The 22792-nt window shown below is 45.7% G+C and overlaps 1 protein-coding gene across 2 annotated transcripts; it reads left to right on the forward strand.

Annotated features, from left to right (window-relative positions):
• The first annotated feature begins 1091 nt into the window (after positions 1 to 1091).
• On the forward strand, positions 1092 to 21484 carry tiparp (TCDD-inducible poly(ADP-ribose) polymerase). 2 transcript variants are annotated; one of them, XM_085795307.1, is made up of 7 exons: positions 1092 to 1407; positions 2640 to 3698; positions 11875 to 12067; positions 12537 to 12724; positions 16414 to 16734; positions 18340 to 18597; positions 19952 to 21484. In XM_085795307.1, exons 2-7 carry the CDS (start codon positions 2665 to 2667, stop codon positions 20139 to 20141), a joined length of 2184 nt encoding a protein of 727 aa, XP_085651433.1. In that variant the 5' UTR covers positions 1092 to 1407; positions 2640 to 2664; the 3' UTR covers positions 20142 to 21484. The 2 variants fall into 2 exon arrangements, with proteins under 2 accessions (XP_085651433.1, XP_085651434.1); XM_085795308.1 differs by lacking the exon at positions 1092 to 1407 and adding an exon at positions 2080 to 2136.
• The last annotated feature ends 1308 nt before the right edge of the window (positions 21485 to 22792 follow it).

Below are 22792 nucleotides of genomic sequence, written 5' to 3' on the forward strand. Positions count from 1 at the left end.
GTCTCGGCATGTGTCTTGTTCAGTTTCATGTGAAATTAATGTTCTGGTTTCGCCTCTTTACGAGAACTACCAGTAGGCAGATAATCATCTTCAAACAACATCTAATTCACATGTTTCATGTGTGGACAAATAATCTCACGTGTAACTAAAGTCATTACACAACATTTCCTCTGAAATTTTAGAGAAGCAAATCCTACATTTAAATTTAAAGCACTTGCTGTTCATTTGAGTATTTGCCACTTTATACTTCACTGCATTTCAAATGCAAATATTTTACCTCCCTGCATTTATCTGACAGCTGTAGATGCTTTGTATATTTCACATGCTGTTATTGATTAAAAGCCTCAACAGGGCTTCAAGCTGCCCCAATAATAATATTAATATGATGAAAACCCCTGTCTCACGAGACAGACTTTGTAAAGGGGAATGACTTATACAGTATATATATATATATATATATATATTTATCTTATCTTGATCAGAAAGTCACTGACTTTTACTGTATGCAAATTTTGGATTCCCAACCAGACACAGTGGGCTACTGTCCCGAGGCCTCGGACCTCCAGGGGACCTAAGAGCACATGTTTTGGTCACTATGCATTGTCACCTAATTGTGTGAACCTGTCTCGTGTGTTCCTTTGTAAAAACAAAAAACAAAAACAAAACAAACAACAATCAACAAAATAGTTAAAAGACTTAGTTTTAATTTGAGGTATCAAAAAGCAAATTTAGCTTTGATTTGTTTTTACTACTGAGGTAAAATTATATGTCTGTAGCCTAAGTGTTTTAACTTTTTATACTGGCTAATTTTCTTATCCATCACTGGTTTTAATTTTCTTTGAGGGTTGTGTATTGTAATAGCTGCACAGTCCACTTTGTTTTGGTTTGTTTTATTGGGTCTACTTCCGGGGCCCAGCATACTGTATGGCCCCCGAAGCTCTCTACACCCCCATGCAGCTTCCTCGGATCACCAGCAGACGACTCTCTCTCTCTCTCTCTCTCTCTCTCTCTCTCTCTCTGAAGCCCCGCCCCTGACCAGGTTACGGGGCGGGGCTTGGTTGTGCGGAGCCGGGAGCGGAGCGTCGCTCTTCACAGCTGTGCCTCTCCGCTCTTTGTCGGTCTCGGCTCCTCTCTCTGCGCCTGCTGTAGCAGCCTATGTGTTGGTAGCACAGGATACAAAGAGAAGGGACACAACAGCATGAAATAGCGCCAGAGCATGAGAGCGACGGGGGGCAGCAGAGGGACAAGAGCAGCCTAAACCGGACTATACGGTCTGTAGTCCCGACACGGATCTACTATTTAGGCCTTCCTCCAGACTGGATACGGAGCTCCGCCGATGTGCGCACTGGATTTTACCCACCAAAGAGTGTCGAGACCGGGGGGAGACGGGCGGACTTTACCGCGCAGGTAGCGATTTTCTTTATACCAGAGAGAAACATAGAAAACGCGTTTCGTCTTTACCTTTAAATGTGCTGTGTGTGTGGGGGGGGACTGCGCTGTAACAAAATAACCGAGTCAGCCTACTGCAGTGCTCCGGTGTTTGCTTTATTTATTCTAAAAGCTTTGAAAACTCCGCAGCGCTTTATTTTGTTAAAGCTCCGACCGAGTGTTTGTTACCGAGTGGGGGAAGAAGAAGCAGCTGTAGAGCCGCGGTGGGATAAAGGCTCCGGGGTGCCCCGTTTATCTTTTGTCGGTGCTCCGCCGCAGTGCCTTGAATATGTGAGTGTGTGTGTCTCGGCTCTGTGTGTGTGTGTGTGTGCGTGTGTGTGTGTGTGTGTGTGTGTGTGTGTGTGTGTGTGTGTGTGTGTGTGTTTGTTCCGACTCGAGCCTACGTGCAAACTTGCTCGGGCAGCGATGTGTAAGCGGCACGTAGACTGCAGGGGCCGCGTATCGGACTCCCGTGATCAAAATATATAGTCCCGAGAGAGAGAGGTTTTGTTACACTGGTGATTTTATCGCTCCTGCTCGGAGACGCAGCAGTAATTGCAGGCATGACGTTAGTGAGAGACCAAAAAGACACCAGGATAAGAAAGGGAGAAAGAAAAAGAAAAAAACCTTAAAGACGCTGTTGGTTCAATTCCTCGTTTTCATGATTAATCTGAGGCTGGTGACTCCAGCTCCTCACAGCGGGATTAGGTAATATTTTTCCGCTCCAGTAACCGGCTGCAGTCGGAGGCTGCGCCGCCGTGAACCCTCTGCTCCTGTCCTATCACTGTAACAGGCTGTTCCCGTGCCTTAATATTCCTCCAGGGGCTTATAATGTGTCTGTGGCAGGGGCATCATTATAATGGCTTGTTGCTGTGTTATTCCTGTCATAGCCCATCATCTGCAGCAGGCAAGCCAGGGTCATTATATGGGATAGGAGGACTAGTCTGTATAGTTTTTGTCAAAGGGGTTAAACAGGTTTCGTTTCAGTGTTCAGGGAGCGACGAGTTTCCTTTCCAGAAAAGCAGAGACCGGTGTTCTTCCTCACAGTCAATGCTACCTGTTTTATGGCACGAGCTGCCTATTAATCAACGCTTTACGCACCAGGATGACTTCACCGTAGTTTAGGCAATAATAGGATTTTAGGTGTTGCCCTTGATGACTCCTACCCCTTTCTTTATTTCTTTCTCTCTCTCTTTCCCTTCTCCTCTCAGGACCGTGGGGGTTTAGGAGGGGATCATGGATAAAACTTTGCACATTCTTCAGAAAGCCGCAGACGGTGTGCCGACTGGGATCTCCCTGGATGTGAGTTTGAACATGGACGAAGGGGAAGATTTCACGGAGCAGCAGATCGTGGGGCTGCCGGACAAAATACCTCTGGTGAAACCTTATTTCAAGAAGAAACAGAAGAAATTGGACGCGAAATGCCTCCATCGCACCCTGGAGGATCGTATCCTGACCACTTTACTCCGCACGGATACCCTGGTGTCCGGGGATGGGGTGTTTGTTCCCCGGACCCAACCGGGCCGGACAGCGGGCAACCTGTGCGCAGCGGCCGTGGTGAAGCAGAACTGTATCGGCCAGGTTTGTCTCAAAGACCCCGGAGCGGCCGACGACTCCGCGGCCGGGACCGGGGTACCGGATCTGATGGGCCGGGAGGGGGATGTGGAAATAGCCGATACTACTGCGGAGCTGGAGGAGACGGAGCGGCGAGGGGAGCGACCCAAGATCAGTGACCCTGCTCCCGTCGACAGCCGCTGCTTTCAGCTGAAGCCCCCTGCCCTCAGGCCGGCCGGGAGCACAGTGACAATGACGCCCCCCGGCAGGGATATACCTCCCATAGCTGCACCCCAGGCCCCTCACCAGGAGGCGGCCATCAAAACCAATGACCTCTTAACCTCTGGGGCTAAAACCCTTCCAGTCAAAGACTGCACTGGAGTCCAAGACCCCCTTCCCCTCCTCCTGCAGCCCGACAAAGGAGTGCTATTTCAGGATAAAAGCGAAGAGGCCTCCCTGGACCTGGTTTTTGAGCTGCTCACTCAGCTCCAGTATCACACACACCAGTCGGACTCTGTGGACATTTGTGTGGAGTTCCTCCAGGGACAATGCGTTTACGGCAACGACTGTGCCCACCACCACACCGTCCTGCCCTTCCACTGGCAGATCCACAGGACCAGCAGCCAGACGTGGCAGAGCATAGCAGACGACTCCCAGGAACAGCTGGAGAGACTGTACTGCAACCCTGACAATGAGCAAGTCAGGCTCAAGTTTCAGTGAGTATCCCACTGTATTTACTGCAACCTGCATAAGTTAACCTCCCCACACACACACACACACACACACACACACACACACACACACACACACACACACACCACCTATCCTAAACCCTGTACAGACTTCTGGCCCTGTGGTTAGATACAGGATACACTGGGGGGAAACAGTACCAGAGCTCTTCTTTTATTCCTCCCTGGATGTGTGCCTGTGGGTAGGGGGTCAGCTCACTTTCTATTCACTCATAGGAATTCAAACAACAGTTCACACACTTGTGGAGAGGCGTCTGTTCCCGACATCCCTCTGCTTAGTCTGGGTATCAACACTTTTAATAATGATATTCTGAATCCTAAATGAAAACATAGACCTTTCAATAACAATATAGCAAAAAACAATGCTTGTCACTAGATCCACGTAGTTGGAAAGTACAGTACATTGCAGCGGCACCAGAACATTGTCATGTTGTAAGTACTGCTGAAAAGGCTACTGTGCAGTAAATTGATAGGTACTTGTGACATGGCAACAATGGTGCAGTAAGCTGATAGGCTGCTGGCGAATGATAAGCCACTTCTGGTTCGGTGTGTTGGAAACAGTAGACCTCTGCCTGAGCTTCCTCTTTGGTTTCAGCAAACTGAAAAGCTCTGACTCTACAGCTGTATACATGTGTGGCTAATGGACCGTGGCCAGCTGGATATTCATATGTAACTTTCACAACTCCCAGCGCACTAGATGTGGGTTATTTATTCGCGTGTGAAAGTGTGTATTAGGGCTGTTACCCCCCCCCCCCCCCCTCCTCTCTATGTGTGCGTGTGTGTTTGGCCTTCACATGTCTCAATAAGTTAATGTGTACCTACACGTATCACTTTATTTGAACTATCATATCAGCTAACGTCCCCTTGGCACACCACCACCACCACCTCCCAACCGTGATATTGGTTATCTATTTCCTGTATTTCCCTAGCTGCCCCCCTGTGATTGGCCAGATCTCCGTCCAAGCCAGACTTTACAGCGCTCATGGCAGAAAGCTGTGAACTTCCATGACCCCCGGTTGCCTTGTGCGGTCACTGACACAGACGCACTTGGCAGCTTCTTCCCTTTCCCTCGGTCATAGGCTCGTACACCGCTGTGTACACTCAGGCACACACGCACACACTCACACACTCACACGGCTTGGCACGCAGGCGCTCGCACGAACCGGCAGCTTGGTGGCTTGCAGTGCTCACACGCACGCCTTTTAGCAGACAGAGATAAACCTCTCTTTCACTCTCTCACACACCCACATAGATATACACACATGCAAGCACTTGGCAAGCCCCACTGGGGTGACATACAGGAGCAGGCTCTGCTTCCGCTAAACTCTGCTCTATGCAGGCGCATTCACATCACAATGATCTACGGGGTCTGTGTTAACTTTACTCTAAACACTGGTTACTTATCTTTTTTTTATTCTGTTTACATCCTCCGTAGCAGCCCTTATATTCATGCCCCTCGTTTTAATTGTGTTGGTCACCACAATTGTATGTTTTTTCCCCACAATGTTAAAAATACCAATGCAACATCTTCAAATAGTTTAAATACCTGCAATTCATTATCTTATAAGTTATAAAAGCAACAATTGAAATACTTCACATTAGGAATATGTGGCATTTTTTGTTTAAAATACCCAAATTCTTCTCTTCTTCTCATCAAACAATCACTTCACTTTTTTGGTCAAATTAATATTTGCAATTACAGAAAGTCGACATTATTAAGCTGTTTAATAGTCTTGTCCCAAAATCCTTAAACACACACAGTCAGTTAGTTGTTTGACTAAGGTGTGGACTTCGTCTTAAGGGCGGCTAAATTTGTCAAATGCTGCATTTTAATCCTGTCGTGCACGTGTTAACACAGTCACTGTGTCACACAGTGTTATACCATTATATCCTCGAATCATCGACCAATCCACACCCTCGATTGCATCTGAAGGTCCGTTGTGCATTGCTGAGGTGGCGTTGATCACTAACACGTGTGCATGTTTGCATCTTTGTGGACAGTACACACACACACATTAACTCACTCACACAGGTTTGCGTGTATCTACAAATATTTGTATGTGTCTGTATTTTCAGCTTATTGACTCGTGTTTCAAACTGAAACTCTATGCAAAGTGCATATTGCCCCCGCAAACAGGATACACACCTGGTGGTGTCAACCCGAATTCTTCAGAGGTCTTGTGAGTGTGTTTCCACTCTCACACAGTCAGACAGGACCATCTGGCTCACTTGACTGAAACTCCAGTAGAAACTGGAATTGCCAAAATAGTTACCAATACCAGCACGTTTTCACAAAGCCTTTGTTTCCATCATAATAATAACAATTATTGTTTTCCTAAAATTTGCATTTCTTTTTGGTTTGATCAATCACAGATGTTTCCATTTTATATTATGAGGATTCATTTTTGAAGTTTCTTGACACAATTGTAAGTTTTGTTACGGTTTCTGAATTCACATGCATAAGGTTGTGTATGGTAATAAACTATAATTACACCCTAGGCTCTGCTAACCTGTTTTTATAATGTACCTGTAAGAACAAATACATTTTCATAATGTATGCTGTTTATCATAAACCTCCTCCCAGAGTATGTTGATACTTTTTTTCCCCAACACATAAAAATCTCAGGCCTGTGTCTGCAATGTGCATGAGGGTGTAGTTTTCCTGACCCTGGCCTTAAAAACAGGTTTGTCTGTTTGAGAATGGTAGAGTGAAAACGTAACCTAAAACATTCGGCATGACGTAAAACGTTTTCATTCCTGACGCACGTGACTTTTCTGACAAACAACTCCCACAGGTTTGTAGGTTTTTGTCGGCACTGAGTAAACACAGGTTCCTGTTCCTGGTGCAGTAAAGTGGTTTCATCCAGTGTGGTTTATTTGCAGCACAGGTCAGGGCTGAAAATGGGTTGTTGACCATTTCACAGTCATGACCTGTGGTGGATGGGGAATTTTTTTCTTTTTTTAATGTGTTTGTTTGACACGTTGACACCAGGTGAATTCAGAAGCGGTTGCAGGCTGAGAGAGCCGAGCAGGAGTCAGTGAAGCTGCGTTGCCGTTCGTTCGCTCGGTTCTGGTTTTTCACGGCTGAGTTTAGTCATTTACTGGGAGCTTTGTGCTGCACAGGGTGTGTGTGAGAGCTCTTTTGATACTTTTCTTTAGAGATGCAATCCAGCCTGTCTTTTCATGCACGCAAGCACGCTCACACACCAACAGACGCACACAGGGCGAAGGCATCGCTGTGGTTACCACGGCCAAATGATAACATTGTTAGTGATCTAAAGAGCAGCAGATGACTTAACAGGCTCTTCTGTCGGTATGGCAACACAGGCCTGTTTTGCCTTCTGTGGTGTGTGTGTATATTTATATATATATGTGTGTGTGTGTGTGCAGAAGAAAAGGAATGGACTGAAAAGAAAATGCAGGATCAGTTTTGTGTGTCTGCGTATGATTATGTGAAGTGCAGCCCATCGTGCTCTTTGTGTGTGTGTGTGTGTGTGTGTGTGTGTGTGTGTGTGCGCGCTCTGTGCCGAGCTGTTCCCATGTGTGTATGATCCATAGCGCAGGTTAATCCCATCCATATGATAAGCAGGACTGGAAGTCTGGCTAATCCACCGTAGTCATGAACTCAGCAGTAAAGAGGAATGTCACAGTCATCGCTTCTAAAAGTTATACTATAATAATCCTCGCTGTACGGTTGCTTGTTAACAGATTTATGCTCTGCTTAAGTATGTGTGTGTATGTGTAACTGGTGTGTGTGTGTGTGTGAGAGAGAGAGAGAGAGAAAAAAACCCATCTGCCCTTTTATCTCGCCCCCGGCTGATCCGAAGAGCATGATGTGATGATGTTGGTTATCTACAGGAACACACAAATTCTCGACCAAATCTCTCATAATTAGGCTAATTTCCTGAAAGACGCAACTCAAGACTTGAAAAACATCTCGCTGATTTTTGCGCAACCGTGACGAAGCGCACTTTTTTTGTGTGTCTGTGTGTTTGTGTGTATGTGTGTATATCTGTGTGAGAGAGAAACTCTTTTGTGGGCCAGGTGATAAAAGCCCTGCTTGTCATTAACTGACATAAAGAGTCACCAAGCACCAAGGGCAGGCCGACCTGACACCAAGGTGTGTGTGTGTGTGTGTGTGTGTGTGTGTGTTTATATCGTGGGGGATTCCATGTTGCCTCATTGTGTCACAAACCAAAAGAAAATCAAGGACAGTTGTGTCTATGGGAGCTTGTTTGCGTGAGGTGATTGTGTGTGTGAAAAGAGGCGGTGTCACATAATCAGACTGGTGTGCGTGCTTGTGTGTCTGTGTGTGTGCGTGTGTGTGGCTATAACGTGTCAGACAGCCCATGCCATGAATCAGTGGGGCGAGGTCTGGGTCGCTCTGCCTCTTATTACTCAGAGTCAGCCTTCATCACTCCCATCTTTTTTTTTTCTTCCCCCCTCCTCTCTCCATCTCTTCCTTCTTTTCCTCTCTGGATTTTTCTTTCGTCCTCTGAGTTTCCTTGTCTCGTCTCTTCTTTTTCTTCATCCCTCAAACGTCCCCTCGAGGGTCCGCAGAGGTGTCAAGAGCTGTGGGGGGGATGCATGGGGATGCATTTCCACTCTCTTCTTTGTTTTTCTCTATCAGATCTTCTCCTTTTTCAAGTGTCACAACGTGTTATTTCTACTGTCAAACCCCTCATCTCCTCATCCACCCCCCCTTTCCCCTTTACTCTCTCATTTTGCACCCATGGGAGCTTCTACATTTTCAGAGAGAGGGTTAAAGGACTGACAGAGAGAAAGAGAGGACACTGTGAACTCTGAGCCTAATGATGTGGTGTAGAAGAGGACAGGACACAGAGATACACTCTTACAGAACCCAACTAGGACAGTGTGTAGTTTTTCCTGTTCCCTGCTCTCTCTCTCTCTCTTTCTTTCTGACTTCATGTTATTCACATCCTTCAGAGCTGAAAAAACAAAATCAAATGAAACACATTTAAATAGATAACTGGAAAGTGAATAGCACCGACATCAGGAAATAATACTAACCCATGACATCAAGGTAGTGTGTGTGTGTGTGTGTGTGTGAGTGAGTGTGAGTGAAGGCAGCCTTCGTCAGCAGATTTGGTTGTCTGACTGACTTATCTAGGCGTGACTGGATGAAGTTTGCGTGTGCGTACATGAATCTGTCGAAAGAATGCATGTGTGTGCACGTATGAGGGTGAACGAGTGCTCGTGTTATTATTTTCCTTGGTTTTCTTTTTTCTTTTTTCTTTTTTTTTTAGTCTGTGACGTTCACAATAGCATGACTGATGCTGGTATGCGGGTCCTTGTGTGTGCAGCCGTGAGAAAGTTTGAAGGTGTGTGTGTCTATGTGTGTCGCTGCATATGTGTGTGTGGAGGATTAACAGCCATTTTGACAGTGCACTGAGTTTTCTTAACCTTTATTTATTCAGGGAAAGGTTTTGCTGAACACGCTTTTTTCCACCCCTCCTTTTTTTTCTTCTCCCAGCTACTCCCTGCTCTCGCTCTCGCGCTCGGCACCGATCCAAACATTCACACCTCACCTGGGAGCTCCTCTACCCGGCACCAGAGCCAGAGCAGGTTTTTTGGTGAACTTTTCAGCGCCACGTGCTTCGCTCAAGGGCCTTTTTCTTCTCTCACCTTTAGCACACCGACACCCCGCCCCAGTCAGCAGTTATAGCTTCTCCATTCAAATGTCAATGTCAAATATGCTTCTGTAGAGCTGCTCTGCATTTTTCTGCTGCCGTGTGTGTGTTTTGTACTTTTGCAGTAACTTGAAGCAGCCCCGACGTTTCAAGTGTAGTCTTGAAAAGCTCGGACCTCGCCAGGGTGGGCGTGCTCGGAGAGCGTCTCCCTCTCCCTCTCTCTCCCTCTCCAACTTTCGATTGGCCTCCAGGTTGAAAGCACTGAATAATTCTCAGTGCACTTAATTTAACCGGTGGAATTTTATTTTTAGAACGGCACAAACGAGTCTGGGAGCGAGGGAGAGAGAGAGAAAAAAAACGAGTCTGCGAAAAGGCTCGGAAAAATCATGGAGTGACCTCTCTGGAGACCCGTCTCGGTCTGTGTGTGTGAGAAAGAGACAGAAAGATAGTGGTAATGAGCGAGATGGGGGAGGGAGGTGGCCTGTAAATGTGTCAAAGTTCACTTAACTTGCTTTTAATGAACCACGGAGTGTGTTTGTTCATCATAAGCCACTCTTGAACACACACACACACATGCACAGAAGCTCTTGTCATCATAACGTAGCACTGCAGGCAGAAAGTGTTCTGTTCAGAGACAGACAGACAGTAACAGAGACAGAGTGAGTGAGGGCCATGCAGGTGCATCGGCTGCCCTTCCTCGTTCAGGCTGAAATCAAACAGAAAGGAGCAGTGAAACAGGGAACAGTGCAGAGAGATGACGGAACAAAGTCAAGATACAAATTTAGAAAAACAAAACGAGCAGTCGGCGAAATAAAAGATGTCCTGTTCTCACACATAATTTGTTTGTGCTACATTTTCAGTTCCTTTTCATTTCACGTCCTGCCGAACACCGCGTCTTCTCCTCTCCGTGCCACCGCTTCTCCATCATCCTCCTCTCTGTTCTCCTCCCTCCTCCCTGCCCCCGTTTTCCTTCTCGTGGAAATGAAACCTCGTTTTTAGTCACTCGTATACTTGGAAACACTCCAGCCAAACCTTAACTGATGCAAGCATCTGCAGTATCTATCAGCACTGCACTGAGTTTCTGGTAATCTCATGTTCTGGTAATCACTGCCCCCCCCTCCCCTCCTTCTTCTCCTCGGTTACTGTTTTGTTTCTGCACGTGCTCAGCCGATGAATTCCTATTTCACTTCCTCTTACAGAGATACAGTCACACTATGACTTAGCAGAAGCGCAAACTGTAAATACAGAGTTTATTATTAGTTTTGGTATCAAAGTACACGGACAGTTTTCATGAATGACTCAGCACCTCATCATTATCAGCATCAAGACCGAAACCGCTGTGTGACTGCAGTGACCAGTATTTGCACTTCCATTCTATGAAACTATATACATGTACGCTGCTGCTGCTGCTGCTGCTGCTGCTGCGCCCATTATGATCTGAGGTTTCACGTGTCCAGGCTGGTCGACTAATAACTGCACACACAGCTTCTCTCAGTGTCTCTGTGTTTTCAGATGGGAACTTCAAAAGACTGTAATTGCTTCAGCGCTTTATTTAGCACCAACCTGAGGCACAAACATTAGCACAACACGTCCCTTACTTACAGTCACACACACACACATGCACGTATACCTCCAGACAGACACACACTCACCGCTGTCTGACCTTTGACATTACATCCAATTAGTTTCCCTGCAAAAAAAAAGAAAATCAATGAGCCCATTAACGCTGTCAGCCTGTGTGTGTGTGCTTTCGTGTGTTTTATCAGTGCAAATGACCTGCAAAGTTTGTGTGTGTGTGTATGTGTGTGTATATCCTGCCTCTGTCTGTCTTCCATCCATGGCATAGCGTGCCAGTGTATGATGCCCACATTTATGTAAGTGGTATGTCTGACCCAGAAAGGATTTGCCAGAGGCCCTATGGAGGACTAATGTAGAGAGACTGATACACACTCACACACACATTGAATGAGGTTTTAACTGGTGCTCGTCGAGACAAAGCGGGGTTAAGAGAGGTTGTATGTATGTATACACATTATTAAAGCAGGTGCCTGTACTGTGCTCAGTTCATAGTGAAAGAACAGATTCAACCTTGACAACAGGAAGCTCAGATGCTCCTCCATGTTTTTATCCTTTATGTCCTGTTTTTCTTTCATCGGTGCATGTTTACGTGCGGCGTGTTAAGCCGTGTAGCCGACGCTGCCGTCCTGTGTGACTCACACTGAGCAGGCAATTAGAGGTTTGGTCGTCTTGCTCCGGGGCGCTCGGTTAAATTAAGGTTCCATCAGGAGCCGCATGACCAGACATGTGGCTGCTGATGGAAATATAAACTGTGACCATTTAACAACAAGGTCACCGTGCCACAGCCGCATGTTCGCTGACTGTGAATGTGAATTCTGTGTTTTTTTTTCTTTCTTTCTCTCTCTTTCTGGCTGCAGAGGTTGTTTTTTTATATATAGTATATAAAAATAAATGGCTCCCACTTTGCTTTTCAGGGGTCGTGTGTTTTCTCTGGACTTCGGGGCGATGCGAGTGTGTGACCTGGAGTTTGACCGGGTCCGACGACTGTCCACTCCTCCCAGCCCGCTGCCCGTGCCCGCCGCAACCAGCCCCAATCCCACCCCCAGCTGTCACACAGTGTGGAAGTACTACTGCAGAGACAACTTTGGCTGGAGGGAGTACTCCGAGGTGAGCCTTAGCTCACTTATATGTGTGTGTTTGTTTTTTTGTGTGTGCAAGCTTTGTGAACACGAGGCCAGACACATTAACTCTGCCCACACCAATCAATTGTCTAGCCACTGTGATGGGATTGATTTAGACACACAAGCGCACACACACACAAAGAGATATATATTATACACACCTGAATTCCCCCTGTGACACAGCTGTCCTCAGCCAAGTGCAATTTATTCCACCAAATCAGTAGAAATCGACAGTTTTCTTCTCTATTGTGTGTGTTTATGTGTCTCTTATTTGAGTTTCATGATGACACTTATTATCACCTTGGCTGTTTGTTATCTGTTCATCACTCAGCAGTCGACTGACATCTACCTCCCTGCCTCTGTTGAATTCAAATCAAGTGTTTGAAAGATTAACACTTACAACTCTTCGTTCTCTTCTTCTTCTTCCTTCTTCCTTCTTCCTTCTTCTCCTCCAGCCGGTGGTGAAGCTCATAGAGGAGGCCAGCTCGAGGGGCCTTAAGGAGGTGCGATTCATCACGCTCCAGAACCAGTACATCCTCAACATCAGGGAGGGCTTCCAGCAGAACGCCATCTTCGGCTTCAGACGTCAGATCAAGAAGAGGCCCATGTTCATGTCCTCTGTGATGCTGACACCCCACCTACAGTGAGTTTTTTTTTTAACGCTCAAAGTAGCTGTTTCCTGTGAGACCCGGGCTGGATGTCGCTGATCCATGATGTTATTATGGATGCTAGAAAGCGGCCTGTTATTCCCAGCAGGAGTGTGTTAGCTTTTTTTAGGAGCGATAACAAAACACTCGATAAGCATTGGGAGGAGGGTTTAGAGTTACTGCGAGTTAATTGTAAGGCAAAGTGGCAGGAACAGTCGGTCCTCAGTTGAGAGGTAGAGGTCATTCACTTGATTGATAGTCTCTCTTTGTCTCTTACTCCCCGCTCCTATTTCCCATTGTACTCCCTGGCAGAGCCTCTGCACTCATTTAACACTCAGATCTCAACCTTGTTAGAGAACATTTAGTATTTTGGATATCAGAGCACGTTGACTATTCAAACAAAGTCCTCCATTTTTTTTTTACACAAAGTGCCTGGCCACACACACAAACACACACACAGAGCTGGCTCTTCCCATGGCTCTCTGTGCCCTGTGAGTGTCCCGAGTTCCTGTTTGGAGACAGGCAGGCACACAGCGGTCGGTACACACAGCTAATGTCGCAGTTAGGGGCTGAATACTCAAAAGCCCCCCCCCCCCCCCCGAGCACCGCATTCGCCTTTTTAATCCATTTCAAGACCGTGGCGCCCTGGCAGCCAGAGCCAAACTGGAAACCGGTATTAACACTTACACATTACAGCTCAGATGTTTGGCAAATCAAGCCGAGTCACCGGGACACAGGAGGAGCTCTGTGCATAAGCGGAGCAGGCCTGAACCAGACGGACGGAAAATGAGATAATGAGGCAGACGAGGACAGGAGATACACAGAGAGCTAGAGAGACGACCAGGGGGAGGGAGAGAGTAAAAGGGAGAACAATCCAGAATAATAAAGTTAATTCTTATTTTTCCTCAAAACTAGTGAGAACATCTATGAATGACATGGGATTAGAACAGAAATGAGCTGATTACAGAATCCCCAGCTGCCATTTTCTTCATAGCAACGATGCGATCTGCACTCGCTGCACTCGCCTCGGTGATATTCCTGAAACAAGTGACACCAGATTGGAAACAAGTGGAGTCATCTTAACCCATTTGCAGGTTGTTTTTTTTCTCACTTCCTCTGCAGAGCAGGCTGCTCTAGCTGTTGGTTGGTTGGTTCATTCGTCCTGCCAGTGTCCCACACAGAGGGAGCGCTAGTGCGAGCTGTTCCTGCAGGGCCCCGACTGTCAAGGAGACAAAATGGAGAGAGGGGAAAATTAGCTGGAGGAGGAAGCGGCAGACAGAGAATGCGAATTAGGGAGAAAGAGACAGCGAGTTTTCAGAGCGAGATGGAGAGAACGGTGGGAGGAAGTGAGAGAGAGAGAGAAAGAGAGAGAGAGGTCTAAATGGTTTCCAGACTACTGGGTGCACAGCAGAGTAGAGCTGGTGAGTGAAGGAGTGTGAAAAGCGACCGCGGGGAGGCTGGAATTTGGATCCAGGGATTTGTTCCTGGGACTTTTTTTTTTTTTAAATCTACTTGTGTGTGTGTGTGTGTGCCTTAATCACTTAGTAAGGTCGAATTTGATCGCAGTCACATTATGGAGGCAGAAAGCTGCTCCATGCACATTAAATCTCAGCTTCTCTCTTGGTTGGATTCATTTTTATTTTTCCAGGGGAATGAATGCAAGTCACTGCAGTGTCCTCCCAAGTCACCAAAACAAGCTGTTTGTATGTATGTGTGTATCAGGAACAATCTGTGCTAGGCTTAGAGGTTGAGGTCATTAGCTTGATTGGCACTCTCCCTCGCTCCCTCCCCACCTCTCCTCTCCCTCTCCTTCTGTCATCCCTCTCTCTCTCTCTCTCTACCACGATGATGTTATTTTCAGCCATCTCTCTCCCTATCTCCCTACCTTATTATCTGTCCTGATCTTTCACCTTTTCACTCCCTGCCCTCCCCCCTTTCTCCCCCTTCCCCTCTCCTCGTCCAACTCCATCAGTCTCTTTTCATTTCACACTTGTTTTCTGCAGCAGACTGCCTGTGATCTTTTCAAAGTACACGGGGGGGGGGTAGAGACATCGATTGCAGGGAGAGATTGAGACCGGACGGACGAGATGCGAGGCAGAAAAGAGATGAGAAAAGCTGTGACGCTGACTCAGAGTCACCTGATCGCAGTCTCTTGACAACACACACGCACATGCACAGCGTCTTACGGCTGATAGGGCTAACAGCATTTACAGTTAGGGAGCGATAGCTTGACAGCCAAACCACTGTTATTGACTCAAATGCCAGACACAATAGTTCTTTTGTCACGTCCATGACAGCGCCGCAATTGGCATTTTACTCCCCCCCACACCCCCACACCCCCCCTCTGTCTTGTTCTGGTTCCTGTCTCTCCCTCACTCTGCCTCCCTGTTGTCTTGTTTGGTGTCTGGCTTTCATTTTCACGCCGGCCCCGCTGTTTTTGTTTGGCCGGTGACGGCTGACGGCTGCTGTGGAGCTGCTCCACGGTGCAGTGATGTCATTGTTGACAGTTGGTGGGATGTGATATTTTTTTGGGAGGGGGTGGGGGAGTTCAGATGTGCCGGTTCGTGGCAGCACAAATCAGTTTTGTTTTAGGTTTAGGATGCAGCCTTGATTGGAAACACATGAGGATGAAGGAGGAGGGAAGGTGGAGAGATAGGTCGCCTGCTGTGATGATGTGCGGTGGCTCGCTGTTGCTACTTTTCCGTGCTGTAAATGAACAAGGCCTGGCCTGATGATGCCTTCACTGACCCTCAGCAGCAGGGATGCACAGTGAACAAACCAAAAGAAAAGCACTGTCTTGGATGATGAGATCTGAAGCACTGAGTCAAAGCAGGAAGTAACCATTTTGACAGTATCAAAGTAAACTCTCTGATTGGTCAGCTTCTGTTTAAATATGGCTGCTGTGTGGAAAATGTTACTGGCCACACCTTTTAAAAAGCCCCTTGTAGTCATCGTCACAGATCCTGACTCAGTTGTCCTGCCTGTTGAAGCAGCTGTTAAAACACTGAGATGCCTTCATCTTTATCCTGCTGCAGCAAATAAAGACGCATCATGTATGTGAAAGAAACTGTGGCATATTATGTATAAAAATCAGTTTTGGACCCCACACAGTTAACTCTATTTATTCATCTTCTAGTTGGTTGATATATTGTGAAATTTCCTCTGATAGAAATCAAAGCTTCATTTTAACCCAAATAATCCTTATATGCTGAATGGAGTCTTTGTTAGACAACAGATGGTCTGCTGTGTTACACTCCAGTTATTTATGTTATCAAATAACTTGAATTAATTGGTGTCCTACAGTAACCAAATACTATTTTCCAAAGTGCAATATTATAAAGCTGGAGCACAAATCTGTTTGAATGCAGATTTAAAGCTTGTGCCCTTTTGTTGGAATAATAAGAAAATACATGACCCTAAACAGGTGTTTTCATATTTAATCAGATTAATTTACACATGTTTTTTCATTTTGTACAAATCTCATCACGGTCAGGACAGTTTACAGTGATGTAAGATGTAGAAATGCAGTAATTCCTTGTGTTTGAGGAACTACATCTAAAAAAAATAAATATTTAAATGCATTTCCTTAATAAATGGTTAAACTCTGGATTATCTATTAAACCTGTTGATGATTGATTTTCCTTCTGATCAAAAACTTACACATTGTTCCTTCTTTTCTCTCTAGGACGTTGAGCGGCCTCTCCTCAGCTCCCCTCCCCTGCTCCCCCTCCTCTTCCTCCGTTTCCTCCTCCTCCTCCTCTTCATCCATGGATCTCTCTGCATCGCATCCCCTCTCTCCGACCACCACCAACCCACCCAGCCTTTTTCCGGAAACGTGGTTGCCTATGACGATGACCCAGGACTTCCTGCAGGTGCCCGTCTCACGTGAAGACCGCAGTTACCGCACAGTGTACAGCCTTTTCCACAAGACAGTGTCGGAGACCAAGTTCAGGATCATCAAGATCCTGCGCGTGCAGAACCCCTTTCTCTGGGAGAAGTACAAGAGGTGAGATGAGAAGCAGAAGCTTTTTACTTAAGATGTTTGTTTGTTTGTTTTTTTACAACGCTTCCTTGATGCTTAAGATACCATCTGTTAATCTAATCTCGCTTCATGAATCACTTCCAATAATCGTAACCACTACTCATCCTGTTTCAAAGATGGTGGAAAGATTTCTGTCAGTGTGAGAAGGGTTTGTTGTCATCAGGTTTTTCTATTTCCCTTTAAATGCCTTGTGGAGAAGCTGTTGCACATTTGTGGTTGTTTTTATTGAACGTAACTCTGCTGAATTGCCGAAGTGATCACCAGCTCCTATGTCATCGCAATGGTATGAATCTATGTGGAGGATTTGTTGTTGGCTTGATAGCACTTGGTTGAGATTTATCCTCACTTCTTGGACACACAAGATAATATTGAGGAGATAAATACATAAAGTTTCTGTTGTTTTACAGTATTTAGTTGAGGCACAAAATGTCTTGTCAACATCCTCCGTGCAGATTCCTGTTGTTGAACTCAGGCATTTCAAGTCCAGCTGCGTATGTTCTTGCAGACAGAAACAAGAATGAGTTTCTTAAGAACAAACACAAGGGTGAAAAAGACACAATGTGAGAGGAAGAGGAGGAGGAGGAGGAGGAAGAAGAAGAAGAAGAAGAAGAAGAAGAAAAGAGAAAAATAGGGCAAGTGGGACCAGCTGTGCAGTGGCACTTCGTGAGAATAGGTCCACAGTGGTGTGTGAACACGGCGGATGGAGAGATGTTTGCTGGTGATGATGTTCCTGCAGCAAACACAGTGGGCTAACCGCAGTGGTTGAGCACTAGGGCAGGTCCTATCAGCTGTGTGACAGTTAAACTCTCCCACACTGACTGGTACCACACGGTTTCACAATGACTGACAGCGTGTGTGTTTGTGTGCGTGCATGTGAAGACTCTGAAAGTGATACCCTCTTTGAATGTCAGTAGATTTCCTCTTCCCACACTTGGCTTATGACAGGGAGACCATAACTATTTTGTGTGTGTGCGACTGTGTGTGTGCATCTTTTTCTGTGTTGTGTGTGTGCATTGCATGTGAATGACTTGGTTGTTGATGTCAAAGAAAGTTGATTAGCGTCATCGTAAACCTAGTAGGAAATTAATCTCTGTCGATCTCTCTCTCTCTTTCTCCCTCGCGCTCTCACTCTTACTCTGTCTGTGTGTGTGTGTGTGTGTGTGTGTTTGTGTGTGTGTGTGCTTGGATGCGTGCAGTGTCAGTTTGTGTCAGGTCACAAGCTGTGCGGTCATGAGAGGTCATGCCTGGGTCACAGCCTTTCAAAAACGCTTTCGCTCACATCAAACAAACCAAGTGTGTGTGTGTGTGTGTGTTTGCGTGTGTTGCTCAAGACGAGACCCAGTGTTCTTTTAAAGCAGATAAGGCCATGAACGCAGCCTTTGTATGGAAAGCAGGGCTGCTCTCACCTGTTTACTGATGAATGATCCGTCTTTGTTTTCAACCGGCTCCCTTTTTTAAAAAATTGTATAACTTTTTTTTTAAAATTTCACTGAAATAAAAAACTTCTGAACACTTGAAATCTGTTCACTTCATCTGCATCTCACCACCTTCTTTCTTTCGCTCCCGCAGGAAGAAGGAGTACATGTCGCGGCGTATGTCGGAGATGGACCGGCTGCTGAGCGAGCGCCACCTCTTCCACGGCACCTCAGCCGACGTGGTGGAGGGCATCTGCAAGCACAACTTCGACCCGAGAGTCTGCGGCAAACACGCCACCATGTTTGGTCAGGGCTCCTACTTTGCCCGCAAGGCTGTCTACTCCCACAACTTCTCCAAGCGCTCGCCCAAAGGAGTCCACTGCATGTTCCTGGCCAAAGTCCTCACTGGCAGGTGTGTGTGGGCGCTGCCGAGATGGTAGCAGGAACATGTTTGTTTTTTTGTGTGTATTTGAATTTCTCATGTCTCAATCCACTTGTAAGTCTTTTACACCACAAAAATGATTTATTAGAAGACGGATATGTGGATAAAAATAGTATTTTAAAATTTGAAAAAGGTTTTTCATCACATTAATGCAAAATCCCACGAGATTCAGACACATTAAAGAGACAGTAACCTCATTATGAAATGCATCAAAGCTTCTGGTGTCATATTCCGACTGTCTTGTGATGCATTTGATGTTATATTGAGGGTGGCAACAGTCTCATGATTTCATTCGCAGAAACACTGTTTTCTTAATGCCAGTGACACCATGCTCTGGTTTGAGGTGTTAGCTGTAGGGGACGTAGAGTCATAAACACTACATTAAGGTCTTGTGTATCCAGCTCTTTTTGAAGTTGCATGTTTTTAGTGTTTCTAAATGTGCTGTTTGACCAGGGCTGTCCCTCCAGCACATACAGCGCCTTTGTCTTCTTGACCGTGTCCCCCACCCCTCTGAATTACACACAGAAAAACACTGCACAGCATTGATTTGGATTGAAATCCTGAGCTTCTTTTCCATAAACCATCATTAAGTCAGACTAAGGATCCACCCCCCCTGAGCTGCAAGTCAAATCTCGAGCCACACATGTAAAGCAGCAGATTTGGCTGAACAGATCATACATCATCTGCCCTTTTTACGCCGCTGCAGTCTGTGGTTCACCCCAGAGGATGGTGTGGCGGTTTGGAAACACACTACACACAAACCCCCGTCCACTCCAAACCTGGGTTCAATCTGTTCCACAGTGCAGGCGGAGACATTGCTTCCAGACCTGAGCAGGGATAGCCTACAGACCAATAAAGAAGTTGTCTGTGCAGCGTGATTAACTCTCCTGTCTGAAACTGGATCTGGAGCACAGACTCTGCCCACCGTCTTTGTCTGTAGCTGAAAATGTTCTTATTTTAATATGTTTTATTTATGACCCCAGAGGAAGTGGTACACAGATTGATGGATTATGGTTCTTTAGGGCTTGACATGAATATTTAAAGGAGGAAAAACAAACTGGTTAAAATGCGCTGACTCATTTCATATACTTACAGTACATGCATTTCATGCACTTAAAGCATATGCTTATATTATTTAAGGTTCCCCAAAGTACAAGCTGCAGCCTTGCAGTCATTAAATTTAGACGAATCTTCTTTCTAGATGGCATCTTAGTCCAGACATGAAGAGCTGAATAGAAATCTGTTACCAGCATTTTTTCAATGAGGAAATGCAAAGTCCCAACCTGACAGCATGACTAACCTCGTCTCCATCCTCTGTCTCTAGGTTTACTGTAGGAAATCCATCCATGCGACGACCCCCGCCCATCAACCCTCGTGACCCCTCCAGTGACCTTTATGACTCCTGTGTGGACAACTGGGTGGACCCCCAGATCTATGTCATCTTCAACGATGACCAGAGCTACCCTTACTTTATCATTCACTACGAGGAGGTACCCAGCACTGTCGCCGTCTAAGCCCTGGATTAGACCTGGATCCGTCTGTATTTGCAGATACTTACTCATAGTTTCCTTAAGTCTGTTAAGGTGTTCGATGGGTGGGGTTTGGCTGATGAAGATGAAAAGCAACAATTTAAACCAATAAAAGGCTGAAACTTAGAGCATTGTCACTCTAACCGACTCCATTGGAATCACTTTATTAGACTGAACCTCACCCATCTGCTGCAAGTCAAAACAACAACCTATGAAATATTTGCAAATACTTACATGGTGATCCTACTTTATAATCAACTGGATCCAACCAGACTGGACTGCAGTACGGAACAAAAGACTGGTCGGAACCGGATTCACCTAAACAAAAAACTGGACTAAGCAAATAATGGCACCTGTTTCATCCAGCGTTCAGAAGTGGATGACAACAGCAAACAACAAACAGCTGCAACAGACTTGACCGGACTCATACACCACACTTTGCTATTTAGTATGAACAGGAACCTAGTGATGATCATCGGACACTAGAGGATTTAATCTACCTTATTATTCTGGAGCTGATGCAGGAAATATCTAGTCCCGTTATCATTTTTGACTTAGTCGTATGGCTGTATATGTACTCAGTTCCACATCAGGACAGGCGCTATGGTAGACAGTTAGCATCTCGCCAGAGCTCTCAACGCCCAACTGGCTGTTTTAATTATTCTGAGGAAGCAGCAACCAACCAATCAGAGGCTTCCGTAAAGAAAAACCATGGCAACACCTACCCCCCCCCCCCACCCATCATTCTCTTGCAAAAAAAATCATAGTAAGTGTTTACCCAGCCTCCGGCCCATATGTTTTTTCAAGTCTATGTGCTGCGTGTTTGAATCTTTTAATTTAGTGGACATGAATCTTGTGGCCTCTTCAAACCAGACAACGGACATGAGTTTCAGTGGGACTTTTCCAAACGGACATCCACACACCCCAAACCTCCAGACGGGCGGCTTTCATAAGAAGCCAGTGCTGTTCCTGGTCGGCGTCTTTGCCTTCGCGCCCACCACTTTGATTCCTTGCGGGTGACTGAAAAGTAACTGAATAGTTTCCCGTCGAGACTTGATGACGATGCTTCTTCTTCTGCAGCGGCAGCAGCGGCGGCGACGATGGCGGCGGTGGCGGCAGCGCTGTAACATTTTGACAGCGAAACCCCCTGAAACTCATCTCTCTTGGACCGCTCTCTCGCTCAGAGACAGTAGACATGTTTTACTGAGACAAACTGTACAGATGTTCTCTTTGTTTATATTTGAACTGTGTGCCTTTTGTTCATAAAAATGTTTATTTATGTTAGTTTAATGTAACATTGATTAAATAAAGAATCTAAAAGAGAAAATTACCCGATTCGTGAAGTTTTGCTTTATTCAGATGATCTAACTTCAAATTTATTAGTCATAGTTTATTAGTCATTTATTAGTCACTCCTAGATACTTAACATCTGCCAAATCAACAAAGGCTCTAAATGTAGGAGGAGCTTTTAGTGGGTCTCAGCAAAATTAACATAATACTGACTATAGATTAAATACTAATTTAGAGAGTGCATAAAAGCAGCAACTTCAATTATTATTGTATGCACTGGGTGATTCAACATTGGCAGCATCAAGCTAGTGGCAGAGGCTGCCTAAACAGAGGGAAACAGTTAATATCAACAGTTTCTAGGGGCAGATTCGTGCAAAATATTTTTCAGATATCAACCACACCAGTAACTAGTCGTATCCAAGAAACAACACACAAAAATGATCATCTTGAAGCATCTTCACAGAACTCCTGCCCTGTTCAATATGCAGTGAATAAGGTTGTTGACTGTCGGCCATATGCTGTCGATTTACCACTGGCCTCCGTCAGAGCTAGGTGAAGTGGTATTAGTTTTGTTGATCTGATGATTTGTTCTTGTTTTTGGTCAAGTGTTACTGAAAGAAACTAACTCTCTCTTATGCCCAGCCCTCCCTCTGTCTGCTACCCCCAACTATCCCCACCACCACCACCACCAACCCCAGCGGTGTATTATCTGAGCACTGTGTCTAATGCAGTCCAGAGGGAGGCTGGCGGAGGTAGCCGTCTCTCCCAGCCCACAGACAGCCCTCATGGGGCAAACAGCAGACCTCCACCTCCCTCCCTCCCTCCCTCCACCTCCTCCCCCTCCTGTGCAGCTCATTCACTTCTCATTTCTCAGACTAACTTCTACCTCCTGTCGTATCTTTCACTTCATCTGCTGTCTGTCTATGCCTAATCCTTTTATCTAGATTTCCTTTCTCTCTCTCTCTCTGGTTTGTTTTCTTTTGCAGCTTTTATTTGTTTCCAGGGCCATAGCTGCCTCGAGGACAACGAGGTCATGTCCTCAGCATTTAATTATTTTAATCTTCTCTTTTTTTCATGAATTTGAGGTTGATGGAGTAGTTTGACATTTGGCTAAGAGTTACATAAAAAGATCAACACCTCTCTCATATCTATGAAAATGAAGCGACAGCCAGCAGCTGTTAGCTTAGCCTACTAAAGACACTAAAGACAAAGAGAGACTGTGTCTAAAGGTTATAAAATCCATATACCAGCACCTGTAAATGTCACTAATTAACACATTAGATCTTGTTCTTCTAATCTGCACAAAAACAGAAGTGTAAAAATGGAAAATTTGTGGTTTTACAGAG

Source organism: Trachurus japonicus, chromosome 13, assembly GCF_045865225.1.
Source record: "Trachurus japonicus isolate A0001 chromosome 13, Traja_1.0".
Classification (NCBI taxonomy): Eukaryota; Metazoa; Chordata; class Actinopteri; order Carangiformes; family Carangidae; genus Trachurus; species Trachurus japonicus.

Excerpts from the sequence above, each read along its gene's own strand:
- tiparp (XM_085795307.1), top strand. The coding sequence starts at position 2,665 with ATGGATAAAACTTTGCACATTCTTCAGAAAGCCGCAGACGGTGTGCCG. Across the intron at positions 3,699-11,874 it reads CAAGTCAGGCTCAAGTTTCA|GGGTCGTGTGTTTTCTCTGG; the intron begins GTGAGTATCCCA and ends TTTGCTTTTCAG. Across the intron at positions 16,735-18,339 it reads CTCTGGGAGAAGTACAAGAG|GAAGAAGGAGTACATGTCGC; the intron begins GTGAGATGAGAA and ends TCGCTCCCGCAG.